A 17,947-nucleotide genomic window follows, 5' to 3' on the forward strand; every position below is an offset into this window, starting at 1 on the left:
TCTATTTGGTCCAATCACCAGTACATAAAACATAACTAAAATTGATATGGATCAAAAATTAATAGCAGATTATTTAGTGAAATATTTTTATGACTTATATTTTGTCTGAATATCTGAAAGAAATAAAGAATAAACGGGACTGCTTAGGATGGGTGACAAAGACAACTGCGGGTTCGTGGGTGGTTATTGAGAGGACAGAACCGGAGTGCGAGACCCCAAAGAGACGCGCTCATTTGTCTGCAGCTGCTAAGAGCACAGCCTGATGCTTTGGTTTTCTTGAAAACCACAGAAAGCTGTCTTGTTTCCAACCATCCATTCTCTACACCCGCTTGTCCTGCGTAGGGTCGCAGAGGCACAGTGCAGGGTATAACCCAGGACTGGGTGCTAGCGCTTTGCAGGGTTCACAGGCTTTTCACATACATATTCACCCTGTGGGCATCAAATATTACCTCATTCAAAAAAACTGGGAGTTTTGAGATTTTTTTCTGTCATTCGATTTTGTACATCATTCCAGTGGCTTTTTCAGTCACATACACTGTCTATCAGCACCTTCAGCGCCCTACACCTGCACTTCAGCTGTCTTTATACCTTGTTTTCATTTCCTTACACTTGCTGCCAAAATAGTTACTCGTGCTCAGTATTTGATTATCAGGTTTAAAATGTAACAGTGTGGTTCTATAAATTCATGAACATTTATCCAGGTTATTGCATTACATTGACGTTGCCAGCAGATGGCAATGTGAACTCCCTCACACAAAGCTTCTACATTGTATGTCAGAAATTCACCATGCTTCATTTCACAGTTGCTAGCAGCAAAAGGGGCTGTGGTTGTCAGTTCAAGGGGAAGTGACTCTTCTCCTAAACAGGCATGGGTCTGGCTTTCAGCTGCAGTGTCCTCTGGTTCGGACAATCAGTGGCCATTATTCGCATTCTTTTGATACTCTATGAGGCTGACCATGAGGAAACAACAGTAATCATGGGCCTGTGTGGTGCTGATCGCCCTATGCTGGTGCATGGTGGAATCCCCACGGATCATGGCATTGTGGATGTCCACACCCTGGTATTTTAATAAATACGGCTTCTCTGTGTTGACAATGGTGAAACTTTCCATTGCTTAGGTGTGTTTGCTCACACACCACTACATAGACTGTCCTCATCATGAACAAGTAAATAAAAAAAAAGTTTGAAAAATGCAGTTATTTTTTAGCTATTTTTACTTCGCAAAACCAGGGAAAGCATTTACACTCAATGAAATATCCATTTCAGGGTTGCCTGAAGACTGACCTGGACAGTAGATCACACACTTTGGGGATTTTTAGAGATACTAATTTGCCTAACTGCATGGCTTCGGAGTGTGTGTGGAAACCCTGACGGGGAGAAGAGAGAGAGAAAACTCAACATGCACAGAACAGAGGTGGGACTCAGTCAACACATGTAAGCATATGATACAGGGAGAACTGCAAATTTATTGGGGATAGGGGGTCCCTTCTAAGATTTACAGGGACTAGGCTGGAACAGTGTTAACACAAAAACAAATAAGCTACAGTTACAATGAGAGAATAACAAAATGCATTTTGAATTCAGGCAAAGGTTAAGGCTTAATGGAGCAGGAGTTAGGAAGGGGACAAGGCAGGTTTGCTAGGGATAAAAATTAGAATTGAATATTGAATTAACATAACCCCCTGTCACTTCATTAAGACGAGATGTCTCAGGCTTAATATCAACTCCAGAATTACTAGCAACCCCAAAGAAATAGAGTTAAAAACAATAATATAAAATTCACAATTCAAAGAACAATTAACATTTCCCTTAAAATGTTTAGTAAAAGTACTGCTTTCCATTTATGGAATAAAACTGTATCCTTAAAGAACCTTACATTATATTCTCAGATGACGAATCTCCAAGAACATTTATTGACATCACTGAGAAATATCTTAAATAAAACCAAAGAAATCTGTGTCATTGGAGAAATAAATATTTCGTTATATTGCTCTTGTTCCACAGGAAGTCGTCCATTTCCTGTTTCCCTGGGGTACATATATGATGTTACACACACACATACAAAATCCCTGTGCTGTACATCAACATGGGTGAATCCGAAAAAGCATTAATTGCAAATGACATTAAAGGTTGTTAACGTATACAGATTAGGTAAGGACCATAAAAATACTGTGAAATCATTAAAAAATACCACAGAGCACTATCAGGATAATTATTTAAAAATGAATAAGCATGCAATAGTTTCTGCTTGGATGAGGGGCATCAGCATATTGTGCCCCCCCACACACACACACACAAACACACACAGTGACGACAGACTTATGATGATAGAGGTAGACAAAAAATACCACCCCCCCAAAAAATCACAGTTCCTGAACGACATGCCTTGCTTTAGTATCTCTGTCCCGAGTGTCAGACACCACCCGCAAGAAAGATTATTACTATCACAGCAAAAGCTATATAAGTAACGTGTAAAGAAGCAGGCGTTTGCCAAATATCATTGGAGTTACGATTGGAACTTGGAGGCGGGTGTTGTGTTGTGGTCAGATGTTGGTGTGGTATGACCTCATACAAAGGAAAGTGCCTAGCACCCTTTTTTCAAATATGGTGGTAGATTGTAAAGGTCAACGGCATCATGAATTCCATGAAATGCCAGGACATTTTCGCCAAAGACTTTACTGCCTCTGCCACAAGGTTGGCAATGGATCGACTTTTAAACAAGATAATGACCTCAAATACTCATCTACATCAACACAGGGATGGATGAGAGAACACAAAAGCTTTTACAATGGTCATCTCAGTCTCCGGAATTTAACCCCATTGAGTGCCTGCAGTGTGAGATAAAGCGGGCAGTCCACCGATATAGACCCAAAGATATAGAGATGCTGGAATTATACTGTATGGAAGAGGGGACCACAGCCTCTCTGTAAGTGCTCTCTAGCCTGGTTACAAAGATACAGAAAGAATCTCCGTGCCGTCATAATGAGGCTTCACTCAACATTAAGCATGAGGTTGGGAATATTTGTGAAACCTGCATTTTACATTAAAAATTACATTACTAAATAATGGTCTTTGAAAAAGCTAAAGTGTGCTAAAATAAACACATGAAATACACCATCGCTTAAGCCCAAAATGTCACTCATTGCATTTGTGGTCCAACTTCAAAATTAATGTTTAACTCATCTTCATAGGGGTTGCCAGTTATTCTGGTGTCCGCTGTTTAGTGACTCCCGTGAGATTGCTGCCCATACCAACAGACACTGTGAGCTGAAGACATCCTTTGTCTTCCTCTAAATGGACCACAGTGAGATGTAGGCAATGGGGTGAACCATGACTTACTGTTTTCATTGCTCAGAGGTCCAGCTATCCTGCTGAGTGGCTGTCTTTCCTTATTGGTGAACTTTGATTTGTGGCCATTGACCACCATTGCAGATGAAGCTCATCTGTTTTTGGCCTATGCTGTGATTTTTAAGAATGTTCCTCTTGACACATTACATATTCAGGCGCTTCTATTCAGGTAGTAATTATTCAGGCTTTGAAAATTCACACAGCAACGTACAACTTCTGAAGTCTTTTTTAGTCAAATACTAAGTGCCATTCAATCTTGTGTAGCCCAGCTTTGTAGCAGTTTGTAATTGTAATTTCCATATGGCGTTTCCTTTATTTGGCCATCCCTTGTATGTGTGTGTTACATTAATATACAATGAATGCAAAATTTTAATTTAATTGTAGAAATGCATGCTTATATTTGCAAACTGTACCTGACACACTCATATACATTTTCATCTGCAAAGATCCCTAAATAATTCACCTAATTTCACAAACAAAAGAAACAATTCAAAACAGATGAATAAAATCTAAATATTTCAAAAAGTAGATCTTTACTGGCACAACATTTTCAAACATATTCTGTAGATTCAGTTGGCATACAGGTTTTAGGACAAATCTTCTCAAGAAAACCAATAGGTCACTTCACACACGTTCATTGAATTGCATTCCCTGACTTCTTTAACAGTAAATATTGCTAAATCTTAAATGGGCATCTGACAGAACCTCACTGCATGTCTGTAAATGATCCGTTTTATAAACTGATGAAGGGAAAACACAAAGCAAAGGGTTTAATAAAGACAGGAAAGAAGCAATACAATTTTTAATACAATGCCAAAATGATTTCTATTGCCAAATTGACATTATGGTTACTGTAGAGGCTTAAGGCACAATCATAATGTATAAGGTATACAATCCATTCATATGTATATATTTATATTACATGTCACAATAACAAGTAAAAAGAAATATTACAGGAATAACCACTTTAACGTGTTAATAATTAAATTTAGAATGTTTAGTACATCTAAAATGCATCTCAAAGAACTGCAGAAAAAACCCAGTGTGAATGTATTGATTTCTTTAACATTTATTTATTTAATCATTAATAAAACTGATCATTAACACAAATTGTGCTGTTTTTAAATGAAAAGTGGCCTTATTATGCATTTCTATTATCATGCTATAAAAAGAGATTTTATCGGTAAAATAATCACAGTTTAAATGATGTGACATTAACATCTATAGTTTAGGGTGAACATGAGGATGACCTTTACTTTTTGTGCTTATGCAAAAGCCATTGACAATAAGAAAACAAGGCATGTTGCAAGACAGCCCTTCGCAGACAGCTTACTCTATGAAAAAAGAGCAAGTTGTGGGAGGCGTAAAGACAATTTCCCTACGGGGATCAATAAAGTATCGATAAAAAAGACAGTGAAGGGCTTTGGTTCAGGGTTTTCACATGGAATAATTTACTAAAATGTATTGTTTTATCCAAGTATTGTTTTAATGTGGCTTTAAATCTAAAAAAAATAACAATGTATAAAATATATTAGATTTGTCTAAATAATACTTTATATAACTACTATATGTTGTAAAGCTTGACAGTTGGAACATTTGTAAGTGAATGAAGTATAAGAACCATTTTATGATCAAAAGAATGACATTACTGACATTTCCTGTAGCGTGAAACCAAATAATTCTAACGTGTGTAATGGCAGGAATTTGTCTCTCCTGAGAACCTGAGTACTGCAGCTACAGCGATTAAAATGTTTGCAGGTATCTACAGAGGTGTTACCTCAGCATTATATGCTAGCCTTCAGCACCTAAATGCACCACCATCTACCATTTTGCATTTAAAAATATTTTATAATAAAATATGCATTATTTACAGCAAATAAACACATCACAGGATCACGCCTTTCATTTCCTAAGGGAATTTTCATCTTAGGAATTTAAAATGTGTATTTAAGACCTCTGGAGGGAATTGAAAAATGTGCTTTTCCATGATAATTATTATAATTGGAACTGCACAGCAAAAGCTGGCATCCCACTACTGGCTACCTGGGTTAAGCTCAAACCCCCCCTCGCTCCCCCCTCCTCGCGACACAGGCACAGTGGGGGGTGGAGTTGGATGGATAGATGCACAGTACATAGACATTCTGAGTTTACTATAACGTAATCTAAATACATTGTATCTAAAGTTATAATATGAAGTTCTGAACCTTTAAAGTTACTCTCTAACTAGGCTTTCAATGCTCTGTTTACTTAAACTGACAGCTATATTGTCCATCTTGTGGCAGCAAACATTTATACCATTGAAAAAAAATGTAAACAAAACATTCAAAATCAGAAAGTTTTGCTTTAAAAAAATCGTCGGCATGAGACAAGCTTCTAAGTTCTAAAATTCAGTTCTAAACAGAGAGCAGAGGGGCTGTTTCAGACCAAAGAGCCAGCCCTGCTTTGTGCCGGAAGCATGACGGGGACGGCGCCCATGCGCTCCAGTGTGGCCTGGCCTACAGCGAGCGAGTGAGTAGGCTTGCCATGGGCCAGGCCCTGCTTCGGGTTGACGGAGCCATTTCTGTGCATTGTAGCGGAAGGGGAGGGTGCCAAGTTAGAGGTAACTACCAGAGTCTTGGGTGGAGGAAGAGTATGGCTGCCGTTAGTGCAGGTGGGGGGGCTGGATGAGAAGTTCTGGTTCGAATCGCCGGTGTATCGCGTGTATGAGTTTGTGCTGTATTTAGGCCTGGGATTGTGCCAGTAGCGGCTGTTGTAGGTGTTGGTTGACGTTAGGGTGTCGTTCTCTGATGATGAGGCATCAGCTTGGAATGCCTTTACTGATGAGGACCGCTTGGGTGGGAGGTCATCTTCCCTAAATGAAATGAAAGACTCAGGTCAGGTCAGGTCAGGTCAGGGGGCATGCACTGGTGCAGCATGTTGCGTCGCCCGTAGACACACAGTAACTTAAAAACTACCAGCAATTACACTTACATTTTTAATCTAATGTGTTGGGTCACTTAGTTAGTCAGTTTCCTAAAGGTATGTGGTGGATACTTTTGTCCCAAGCAATAGGCGAGCAATGATCAGGGTCAGCCAGGCCCTGAAGCAGATGGTGTTAGGGGCCTCGCTCAAGGGCCCCACGGTGACTCTGCCTGAGACAGTAACATTCCAATCACAGGCAGTGTCCTAACCCACAGAGCCACACAACATCTGTTGGTTAGCGCTAGCTGTATTGTCCCAGCGGTTCCTTGCTTAATGACACAGACGTCCATGGAGAGCTTGCCATGACGCTGCATTGCAAAATGGATGGATGGATGGATGGATGGATGTTACTATATTACCTTACACTTTAGTGTCATTTAGTATATTAATTTTATCCACTTAATATACTGCTCAATAATCTTAATCTAGATTTTTAAAGAGTTATCGTGGATATATTTATGTTCCAACACTGAGTATCGACATTGCAAAACAATCCATTTAAATTTGCCAATTTCCACATCAGAGAAATACACTGATATTTTTAGGAATTTCTCTCTGCGCACATTACAATCAATTTGATGACTGCGGTAGTCAAGCATTCAGTTCTGCTTAAGTGGCTGCTTCTCCTTTACAGATGTACCCAGGCAGGAAATGCCTGGCTTCACCCCTATGAGCAAATAGAAGGCACAGATAGCGGCGACTGGATCACAAATGATAAAAACAGTCAGTATATTTTTAAGTGCTTTTTCATGGCAGAGCTTTAGAAGATGAATCAGTTCGCCGACAGAGGAGGGTACAGAGACAATACCGCCCATTAGGGTGGCTAAAGTGCTCCAAAACCCCCCAGCATCAGCCGTAATCCGGCTCTCCCTGGGGCTTTAAAGAGCTGATATGGGGCTGAGGAAAGCTGTGTGCATATTTTCTAGCCCAGGTGCAGACCCCCTTTGACTGCTGAAAATCAAGAATCGGCGCCATCACCCCCCTTACTATTAAAACGCAGGGAAACTTCATGTGAATCACGGGCCGGCGGCTGGTAGTTAGAGCATGTGCTGAATGAATAAACACTGTGACTCCCATCCATTACCACGAGTCTTTGCACGTGGATATAGGCATGCATGCAAGGAGAAAGACATCGCTTGCTGAGTGCAACAGCCATCCCCCAAAATCACCACACCTCATGCAGACTGTGCAATGCCGAAGCCTGTTTAAAACACCAGAGGAACAGTGAACATAAGTCCCTCAGTCCTGCCTAAGAGGCCAGTTTCTGGGAAACACACTTCGTCCATTGCCTGCATAGATGAGGATGTGTGCTTAGTACAGGCGGTCCGTCACTGTGGGGGGTGATTCCCGATCTGCCCCATTCCCGTCTGCTGTGCCATGCCCAGCCAGGGTTTGCTGTTCTCTGCAGTGCCTCCTTGCAGCTAAAAGCCAGAGAATTGTGGCAGAGGCGGAGACAGAGAGGAACCAGAATGACCGGCAATTATATCGGCCCACGCTGCTGACCAATGAGGAGGCCGACCATACTGATCAGGAAGGCTGGCAAATTTGAGGACCATCTACCCCATTTGCCATACTTCTGACTTACTTCACTAACAACTTTCACACCATGAACAGCACCATGATACACATTTTGCCACCCTTCGTGCGCTTCTATGCACTGATCCAGCTTGAACACCAGAGGGAAACTGTCACGATGGAGCCTTGGAAGATCAATCGCTGCTTCGGTAGTGCAGGGTACACAGGGAATATCACCCGGCAGGGTGACCAATCACGAGGCCCCGGTAACATGCAGCAGGCAGTCAATTATTTCTACCAGATGAAGATAATTGACTTTGGTCTCCCTGGGGCTTTGAAGGCCACCATGACACTAGATGCCAATTGACCGCCTGAACGCTTTCTCTTTAGGCAGATGCAGATTGACAGCTGCCGAACCTGACCACTGGCCACCTGCCTAGCTCAGCATGCGAGAGCCCTGCATGAAGAAGCCACAACCCCCCATGAATTACCAAGCAGTGAGGATGGGGCACCAAGGTTCGATTTCACCTTTCCCCTACCACCATGATCCAGTACTGAATAAGTGATTGAAAGATGAATGGATGGATGTAAAGCTTATTAAAATGTAAGCCAATTATTAGCAAACATACCCTAGATTGAGAAGTTTTGAAAAAAAATGTACTAGACTGCGGCTGGCCATTGGGAAGTCCGGGAATTTTCCCAGTGGGTCGATTTTGAGAGGGCCGGATATTACAGAACCTGTACACCAGAGATGCCCATCTGGTCTGTAGATCTTGGTGAGTTGCCAGGTCGATCACAGAAGATGATTATTGGATAATGTGCTATTTCATTGGTGTCCAACCAGTTGAACACCGGTCAACTGCAAAGTATATCAGCCCCCCCCCCCCCCCCCAAAAAATAAAAATTCTCAGGCTCCTTTTTGTTGCCAGTCCCCCAATGCCCCTGAAAGGCACTGACCCAGAAGGTTTTTGTTGAGAATTAGAGGCCTTGAATGTAAAAGCAAAATGCAAGTGATAAATGCTGGATTAGTGGCCAGGCGCACAACCAGAGAAGCCACATCTGCAGAAGACAAAAGGAGACCACTGTAAAGTGCCATTTTCTCATCACACTGAACAAGTTGTTTCCCAACCCGGTCCTCTAAGTCCCCCAGATGGCCATTGGGTCCTCCCAGCTCCTGGTAGGTAGCAAAAATGTGGACTGTTTGGCAAGGAGCTGGAAGGGAGCAATAGTGTGGACTGTATAGGGGTCCCCGAGAACCGGGCTGTGAAACACTGACGTAAGGAACAAACTTGAGAAATTTTCTGTACTTCTGTACTCTTGTGGCAAATCCCACTTGTTGCAGGTGCACCAATACATGAACCACATGTAATTCTATCATTCCAAAGGAATGGACTGCAAGGGGTTGAATCAATAATCAGCAAACAGACCTAATCGTAGTGTTAATAAAACCTGTTCACTGGGTCCAGAGGATGGCCGTGATGGAATATAATCTCCTACCTGTATAATACCCCACAGCGTCCTGCAAAGTCAGAAGCATGGTTCTCAGAAGAGTGACCCTAGAACAGCAATATGGTTAAGACTGGCCACAATAGTGTGTATTCCAAAATATAGCTAATTAATACTACCACCTTCCTTTCTGTCCCATTCTGCTAGCTGACACGACTGATGTTCTTTCTCCCTATTGCTGTCTTCTACATGGGCACATAGACCACTGGTTTTACTCATCATCAGCCATGTACTGTACTGTCTGCTTTGTATTTACTGCCCCTTGGTGACAATATTAGAAAATATGGTGATGGATTTCACCAGTATGCTGATGATGCACAGCTACAGTCAAACCAAGTGAGCCATCACTGCCAGTAATCTCCTCTTACTAAACCCAGATAAAACACAAGTACTATTCCTTAGTCCTAGTTCTGATCAAGGTATGCTTGCTGCACAACTGATTTTTGCATTAACAAATAAAGCACAGTGATTAAAAGTCTTGGTATCATACTCTTTTGATGCTCACATTTAAAATTCAGCTTTCTTCCATCTGAGGAATACAGCCAAGCTTGATCAAACTCTGTCCATCAATTATGCAGAAAAAATAAGCCATGTTTTCTTAAGTTCCAGACTAGAAAACTGTGACGTTCTATTTTTTTGGGTGCACCTATGTGTTCTTAAAAGGGCTTCTGCTGCTGCAGAGTCTTAGTCCTGTTTTACTTTGTGAGAATGCTCTGTGTTAAACCCACTGTACCATTTAGGCACCATTAACCTTGCTGTGGTACTGTGGCCATATTACCAACAAAGGGAATTTTCACGCTGCATTGTTTTGGCTGTGTATTCCCTACCCACAGCTGACAATGCATCTACAATGGCAGTAATATACAATATAATCAGAACACTCACCACAGACCACTCCTCCACTCTCACCAACTTTTTCCAGTTTGTGGACAGTGCAACTAGAGAGAACAGGACCCTGAACCTGTTGTATGCCACCCCCACATACACACTCATCTTCCAGCAGCCTTGTAAAAAAGTGGAAGAAAAGGAGATTAAGGAAACGCTATAAGATTGACTTGGGGATGCATTTTTGTAGTAACACAGGGTGGACTTTGGTAGCCACCGTATCACAGACTACATCCACTTCTGTTTTGGAGTTTAGTTCCCAAAAAAGACAGTGCAATGTTTTCCCCATAAGAAATTGTAGACTAAAAAGGACTGAAAGGACTTGCTGAAGATGAAGAAAAGAGCCTTCAGGGCACAAGAAAAGGAAGAGACAACCTCTAGAGGGAAAATCTGGAGTACAAACCTTAGCAGCACAACCTGAAGGGGGTTTAAAGTTGTAAGAGAATCATTAATGGCTACCAGGAGGCTGGTAATATGGTGGTGCAGGAAAACTCAAACATGGTCCTACTTCAAAACATTTTAAACTCATTCACAGGCATGACTCTCCCCCAAGAGCAGCACTGACCACTGACCCTTTCACTAACTCTTCCTGTTAACGTCCCTCAAAGGCACTCCCCTTGAGGCTCTGCCACTACCCCTCCCAATCTGTCTGTCTCTGTTGACCACGACAGAGTTGGAGAGATTCTGTACAGGAAAGGCTGTAGAGCATGATGGTATCAGCCTCATGGTGTTCAACACATGTGCCAATTTGGTGGCATTATTTTTCTTCTATGAGCTACCGACTCATTCCTCGCACCACACAATTCCTGAAGACTCTGACGCAGTGACAACGAATCAGTTCCAACCTCTAATCACAGACCACGTGGACGAAATGAAGTTTGCCTACTAGGCAGATATAGGTGCGTATGATGCTAGTCTGTTCAACATAATTCTGCCTCTCCAACTTGGCAAAGTGATGCAGACAAATTCCCCATCATTTCCTGGATCACAGACTACCTTACTGACAGGCAGAGATTTGTGAGGCCCCAAGACTGCTTATCAAAATAAGTGGTGAGCAACACTGGGGCACCCCAGGGAACCTTCCTGACTGAACACAATGGACTTAAAGTACAACACAAGCTCATGCCATCTGCAGAAGTTCCATGACAACTCCACTATTTTAAGCTGCATTGTCACCAAACACGAGTTGGAGTTTAGAAAGCTGGTGGAGGACAGTCTTGTTGCAAGAGAACTGCCTGAAACTGAAGATCAGCATGGCAAAGGAGCTGATGGTAGATGTTTTGTGTACCAGGGAGCCCCTGAGATCTGTCACCATCCAGGAAGGGAATAAGGAAATGATGAAGTTATACCTTCACCTGGAACATCATCTAAACAGCAGAATAGTTATAGTTACTTATGCAAGTCGCTCTGGCTAAGGGTGTCTGCCAAATGCCATAAATGTACATGTAAATGGACTGGACAGAAAATACAGCTGCATTATGCAAGAAATGCCAGCAGGCATTTGCTTCAATGTAAGCAATATTCTGCTAGAGATCTTCTTCAGGTCTATTGCTGCTAATGTTCGCTTCTCCACTGTGGTTTGCTGGGGGAGCAGCAACACTTCAGAGAATTCCAAATGCCTGAACAAATTAATCAAGAAGACCAGCTCCACAACCAGTTTCAAACACAAAAGACTCATTTAGAAGTGCTGGCATAGAAGAGATTATTGGTAAAACTACTTAACACCACTTTAACAGCTATACCTCTGCCTCCAGCTTCTCTTTGCATCTTGACTGCTGTGTCCCCAGTCAACACTAATGACAATGAGTATAGTGACATTACTACACTCACATTTGTGCATAAAATGTACCCTATATATACATATTACTTTCCTTTCTTCTGACCCTGTGTGGTTTGTTTGTAAAGTACTGTTCCCTACTTTAATCTGATTTTAGTGCCCATTACATCACCCGTATTTCTTACAGTAATGCACTTTTCAAAAACTTATTTTTGTTAAATCATGGTCCATTCCCAACTTTTCACCATCAATTTAGCTGAAATCGATTCGAATGTGATTAGATTTACAACTGCAACTTACAAATTGTTTAACTACAGTATGCATCTTTAGTGCTATTAAGGAATAAAATTCACATTTTTCCTTCTGAATAAAATACTGGCTTTTACATGAATATATGCACATTAAAACAGGGGCTGTGTAAGATGTTCTTTGCTCATGACAGCAAACAAGACCATGCATCAAAAAAATACAATATAATGGTGAATTCCTTTGACTACAGGTCATACTCGGCCACCTGGTTTTGCCTGAACTTCTTAAATGCTGTTTATAATACATATGCTTGCCAATTCTATTGTCAGTAAAAATCATTAACATTTATACATTTGAGTATGTATGCAATGTCTGACTAATTAACCAATGATAATTGCTGTAACTTACAGAATGGATGTATTTAATGAGTGCAGCATAGTGACCTCAGATCTCCAGGTGTGGGATTTAGTGCTCTGTTGATGTGGATTGACACTGTGGCTGCAGTAAAGGTGCTGCAGTCAAGCCCGACCTGATTTCATTGGCGATCTCTTCTTCTTCATATTTACTCTTTTTCTTCATACAGACGAGAGTGACCACCACCAAGAAGCAGCATATCAGGACGGCTAGCAAACTCGTTGCAATAGTACCAGCAATAAGGCCGACATTCGCCGACAGAGCTGCAGAGAAGCACAAGTAGAATGACCTAGTAAAACAGCAGGCAAATACGAAGAGCTATCTGCTCAAATGGATTCATTAGAATACACGCAAGATTCCTCAAATAAACTGACCTAAAATAGTTAAGAACGTAATATTTAAGATACTGCAGATAGCTTTGCATAATGATAATAATAAAAATCTAGCATTGGTAATGACAGATCTTTATGTTGATAAAGAGAAGCCAAGGTAAGAGTTGGTTTTTCTACATGGGAACCTTTGGTAGGCTCTCTTTCAACCTCTTAATAATTCTACTTATTTCTGTGTATTTAATTTAATAATTGAATGCAAGTTCTTAATGTAGCTTATCGTCTATACAGGAGGACATATGGTAATTCGGTAGCTGAAGGACCCTGGAACGCATGTCGTCCTTCACTTACAGGCCACCACCTGCAAATTCAGCAGACAAGTGCTCTTCCCAATGGCGTTGGAGGCAGTGCACTGGTACAGACCCGAGTTGCTCGTGCTGATGTTCCGCATGGAAACTGTTCCATGTATCTGGTCTAAACAAAAGAAGCTGTTTGGATTTAAAGTGTAACCAGAAATACTACGTTACAATATTAACCACCTTTTTAATTTGTGGAAGTTCAATGTATTAAGGGTCATTCTACTGAAACATACAACCAAATGCATATCGATATCCTAAGAGTTACAAAGGTTGTATTATTATTAGTAATATGAATGCCATGTCCATAACAATCTATGAACATATTCATAACCCATCATAATGCATTCATAAAACATTAATATTTGGCTGTAAATACTTATTAAAAGGCATAACACATTATAGCCATGTTTATTATGCACTATGAATGCTTTATGAAGCTCTCCTCTATAATGCACTATAGATACCTTCATAATGCAGTACAAAGCATCCTTAGTTCTTATAGTGATCATTATAAGGCCTTATGATACCTATTTATATTGCCTTACAAAGTAGAGCTTCATTGGAGCGTATGAAGTATTATAATCAACACTATAATGCCTTATGACTGTCAATGGAATATGTTATAATAGTTTCTTATACTGATCATTATAAGACATTAACACGGTATCTATGGTGCATTATAGATGACAGCCACCAAAGTTTATATGTATATGTAAGTGTTACCAGTACTTCTTTCAGTGTTATTCTCAATATTCTATCTTTCATTAAGCATTTATAAAAAAAATCCATTCTGAGTATGAAAAATATAATTGTGTGAACCAATTATCCTTGGAGTTCCTATTTTTTTTCCATTTAGACAAAAAAAGTCTATTTTTACAATATCTAAAGTCATATTGTTTCAAACGAGAAGGAATACAGGACAACTGTCAGAAATGTGCTGCTTTATCGGAAGAAGGTATAAGCTATTGTTCAAGGCCTCTTGCTCATCTTTAAATTCTTTATTATGATAACTAAGCTCCAGATATGGGATCAAGGAGAATTTCTGCACACGTGAAAATTTGAAAGAAGCTTGAAGCTACCACCAAACATACAATAAAAGGATGACGTACCTTGCATAGCAGAGCTGGGCAGCTTGGGCACAGACTCCAGCTTCTCCCACGCATACGTCGGCGTGGGGATCCCTTCTTCTGACCCACACATTAGCACAATGTCACTTCCCACATCTAGGCTGCCCTGGACGCGGCAATGGGGAATGGAGGGCGGCACTGGGCACGGTGAGAAAGGTGGTTAGCTTTGTGCGGTTGATTCCTGCATACATTACCCTGTTCTGTGCTATCACAAATCAGAATTGATGGAAACACCAGCCTGTTTTTAATTTCTTTGTGACATGCCCACTGCATTACTTTTAGCGCCTGTCATTAAACTGATTCTTTGTTCAGTGCTCACAGAAAGTCATGTTTAATTTTCTTCATTCAATAAAAAAATGCACATTTATTGGTTTTATAACAAAAATTGGTCACACTTTGATGAGAAAAGAATAATGTAGTAGTACATGCATGCTTAATGCATTAATTAATCAGTAACTAAGTGTTAGTTGTGTACAGACTCCATACTTGTTAATAAATCATGACAGTTACATTCAGGCACTATGTTAGTTAACAGTGAACTAATTAGTGAATAATGTTAAGACTTCACTTGAGGGGGCAAAATGACTTAACTCATTTACTATTAAAGAACAAATTGAAATTTCCCTATGAAATACATGAACTGTCATGACTGATTTTATATTCATTTTCAGTAGTAATAAACTGAAACCCAAATTATAGATCTATAAGGGCTGTTATGATGTTCATTGGCAAGCAGCTTCATTGGATGCTTTTTAATTAGTAACACCTTTGCAATAACATAAAACACCAAACATTTGTGTTTAGTATCCCTTTGGGAGCCAGTGACTACAATTACAATTAAGAGTGAAATGACAAGACAGAACTGAATGAGTTAGTCAAAAAACTGAAGACACTTAATAAAAAGAAAATGTCTGTGTGGAAGATATGTGCAGATATGTTAAACATCACTTGTCAATGGACTTTTGTTATGAAACCAATACATGCGCAACATTATTACAGAATTAAGGAAGCATCCCAAGTCTTTCTCGTGAGCACAGTACATGAATACAAGTTACAAATGAATAACGATTCTCAGTTAACTACTAGTAAATTGCTGTTTGTCATAACAAAGCACTTAGGGTTTGGACATGGCTGGAAGAAAGGATTATAGATGATAGGAAAATAGATGATATTATGACAAGACATTACTATAAAAACTTCACAATAGAAAAACTCCAGAATATCACAATATCAGTGACACATACCCAGGACAGTGAGCCCAATCACCCCGATGTTGCGACCTCCTCTGTCAGGGAGGTTGTTCACCAGGCACTGGTACGTCCCTGTGTCAGAGAGCTGTGTGTTGTTGATGAAGATAGAGGCACTTGTGCTAGGCATACTGGCGACAAAACCCACACGACCACTTAGCTGGTTGGCTAAACTGAATACCTGTCCACCCTGGTAGATGATAACCTGCAAAAACAGAAAGATTATTTATAATCCATAATTGTATCCACTATCCCATCTAAGGTGCTTTATGCTGTCAGGGATAAGACCCAGCTGCCTTAGACTCCGTACTAGACAGGCATGTGAAAGATGGATTGATGATTGATGAGCTATCAATTTTCATTAATTCATTAATTATATGTGATAAACCATTTATAACTATCCCCTGATTAGTCAACCCCATTTGTAACTTAAACTGAAAACAAGGAAGAATGTTCATAAAATGAAAACAGTGCTCCCAGTATGTTTTATGAGAAAAATTGCTACCACTTACCATAACAGGCAAACAAAGGTTCACACGCAACCGCTAGGTGTGTTAACCTAATTCAAGGCTTTGAAAGTTTTCATTTTCGGGGTTTGGGTCACTATTGAACCGCAATTATCAGATATCAAGTAATTGGATTGGAATAAATAAAAATTTGGATTGGATTGATGAAGTCATAAATCGAGGACTACGAGTTTTGTTTTTGTGTATTTTGTGGAATGATAAAATAAGTATTGTATGCACTCGAAGCCAAAAATAGCATATATAAAAGCCAGATCATAAGATCGTGATTAAAATGCTGCTGTTCTGTGTGCATTCTCCCACTACTGTGTACATCTTCTCCTGATACTCTGATTTCCACCCGTTATCGAAAAACCACGCAATTACGCGAATCGGTGTCTGTGTAGATGTGTGCGCCCTGCAATGGACCGGCATGCTGGAATAAGCAGCCCACAACAGGTGTGAGGTGACAATGTTGCATACCCTACTGTCCTATTATTTACTTAACATTTAAGCTAATATCAAATTATAAAATGTACAAAATTTATTGAATACTCCATTATAACTATTAGCACTAAGCAGTACCGGACCTAGTCGATGTGGCTACCTGTACAAGCATCACCCACGGCGCCCCCAGTCCAAGGCAAAGTTGGCTGGCAAGTCGTCACCCCCTCCAAAGTTGGCACCCTAAGCGGTCGACAACGTCGCCTATAGGACTGTGCTGCCCTGCTACTCAGCATTCTGTACCCTTCCCAGTGCATATATCCTGATACATTTTGTATAATTTAATTCTGCTTTAACTATGCAGAAGCACAAATTCATAATGCCACCAGGATGCGTCAAAAAAGGGGTCAAGGCAGTCAAAAGCTTGTCTCTGTTCCTCATAAAATTAAATTTGGATGTGTGTGTGTTGGTGTCCGCACCATGTGAAAAATAGAGATTAATTTAAAAGTGATTGAGGATGCTTGCAATGCACTGGTATTCCACTCAACACATACAGAACCTCAAATCCTGGTGTCCAGAAGTGAGGCAACAACCCTAACCAGCACACCACACCACCATACCACCCCCAGAAAAGGCCTACATACTTATGCATATGTATATCGGGGGCACCTCAACCATTATATTTCACCACCATCTCACTTAATTCACCTAAAGAGTTCATTTGATGAGATATTGATTAGCCACACGTGGCTCGCTGGTGGTCTTGTACAGGTTTTGAAATGTTGAAATGCTTGAAAGTTGACACACTTTGACAGACATAAAATCATTTTACATGAAGATGAAGATGATTTAAACCTTATTTTCTTTGACTACACATTCTCTTCACTGTATACTATATAAGTGTGAGTGTGTATGCGCCCATATTGTACTTTATGTCCTTTAAAGTTTATACTGGATCCATTGAATATATTGTGCAGGTCTTGCAAGGAGGGCATGGTTGAGTGAGACCATAGATTACCTGCTCTGGCTGGTTGGCATTGGACAGTGGTATAACCATCCAGATGATGTTGAGGTTGGTTAGGGCTGCACTAGTTGTGAAGGTGCAGGACAAAGTGGCTGTTTGTCCCCTTGCCACACGGACATCCGCCTGACTTACTGTCACCTCCAGTGGTTTCACACCTGTGACGCAGGAGAACACAACCGTGAAATTAGAATATTACGGAATTCTGACCTAATATCAAAAAGCAATTCTCGCAAAACACAATGGCACTGTTCTGTGGCAC

At 40.6% G+C, this 17,947-nt stretch overlaps 1 protein-coding gene across 3 annotated transcripts in view; it reads right to left on the bottom strand.

The window, feature by feature from the left end:
* Nucleotides 1-3,851: 3,851 nt before the first annotated feature.
* Nucleotides 3,852-17,947, bottom strand: part of igsf11 (immunoglobulin superfamily member 11) — a 35,250-nt gene continuing 21,154 nt past the window's right edge. Inside the window, exons 5-12 of one of the 3 annotated variants that reach the window (XM_048981535.1) lie at nt 17,683-17,843; nt 15,715-15,922; nt 14,453-14,608; nt 13,336-13,458; nt 12,771-12,918; nt 10,216-10,334; nt 9,322-9,343; nt 3,852-6,199 (exon numbers count right to left, since the gene is read on the bottom strand). In XM_048981535.1, the coding sequence (XP_048837492.1) occupies nt 5,767-6,199; nt 9,322-9,343; nt 10,216-10,334; nt 12,771-12,918; nt 13,336-13,458; nt 14,453-14,608; nt 15,715-15,922; nt 17,683-17,843 (1,370 nt within the window). In that variant the 3' untranslated portion in view covers nt 3,852-5,766. Of the gene's footprint in view, nt 6,200-9,321; nt 9,381-10,215; nt 10,335-12,770; nt 12,919-13,335; nt 13,459-14,452; nt 14,609-15,714; nt 15,923-17,682; nt 17,844-17,947 lie in introns of all 3 variants that reach the window. The other 2 variants (XM_048981537.1, XM_048981536.1) reach the window with 2 other exon arrangements.

The sequence above is a fragment of the Brienomyrus brachyistius genome, chromosome 17, assembly GCF_023856365.1.
Source record: "Brienomyrus brachyistius isolate T26 chromosome 17, BBRACH_0.4, whole genome shotgun sequence".
Taxonomy (NCBI): Eukaryota; Metazoa; Chordata; class Actinopteri; order Osteoglossiformes; family Mormyridae; genus Brienomyrus; species Brienomyrus brachyistius.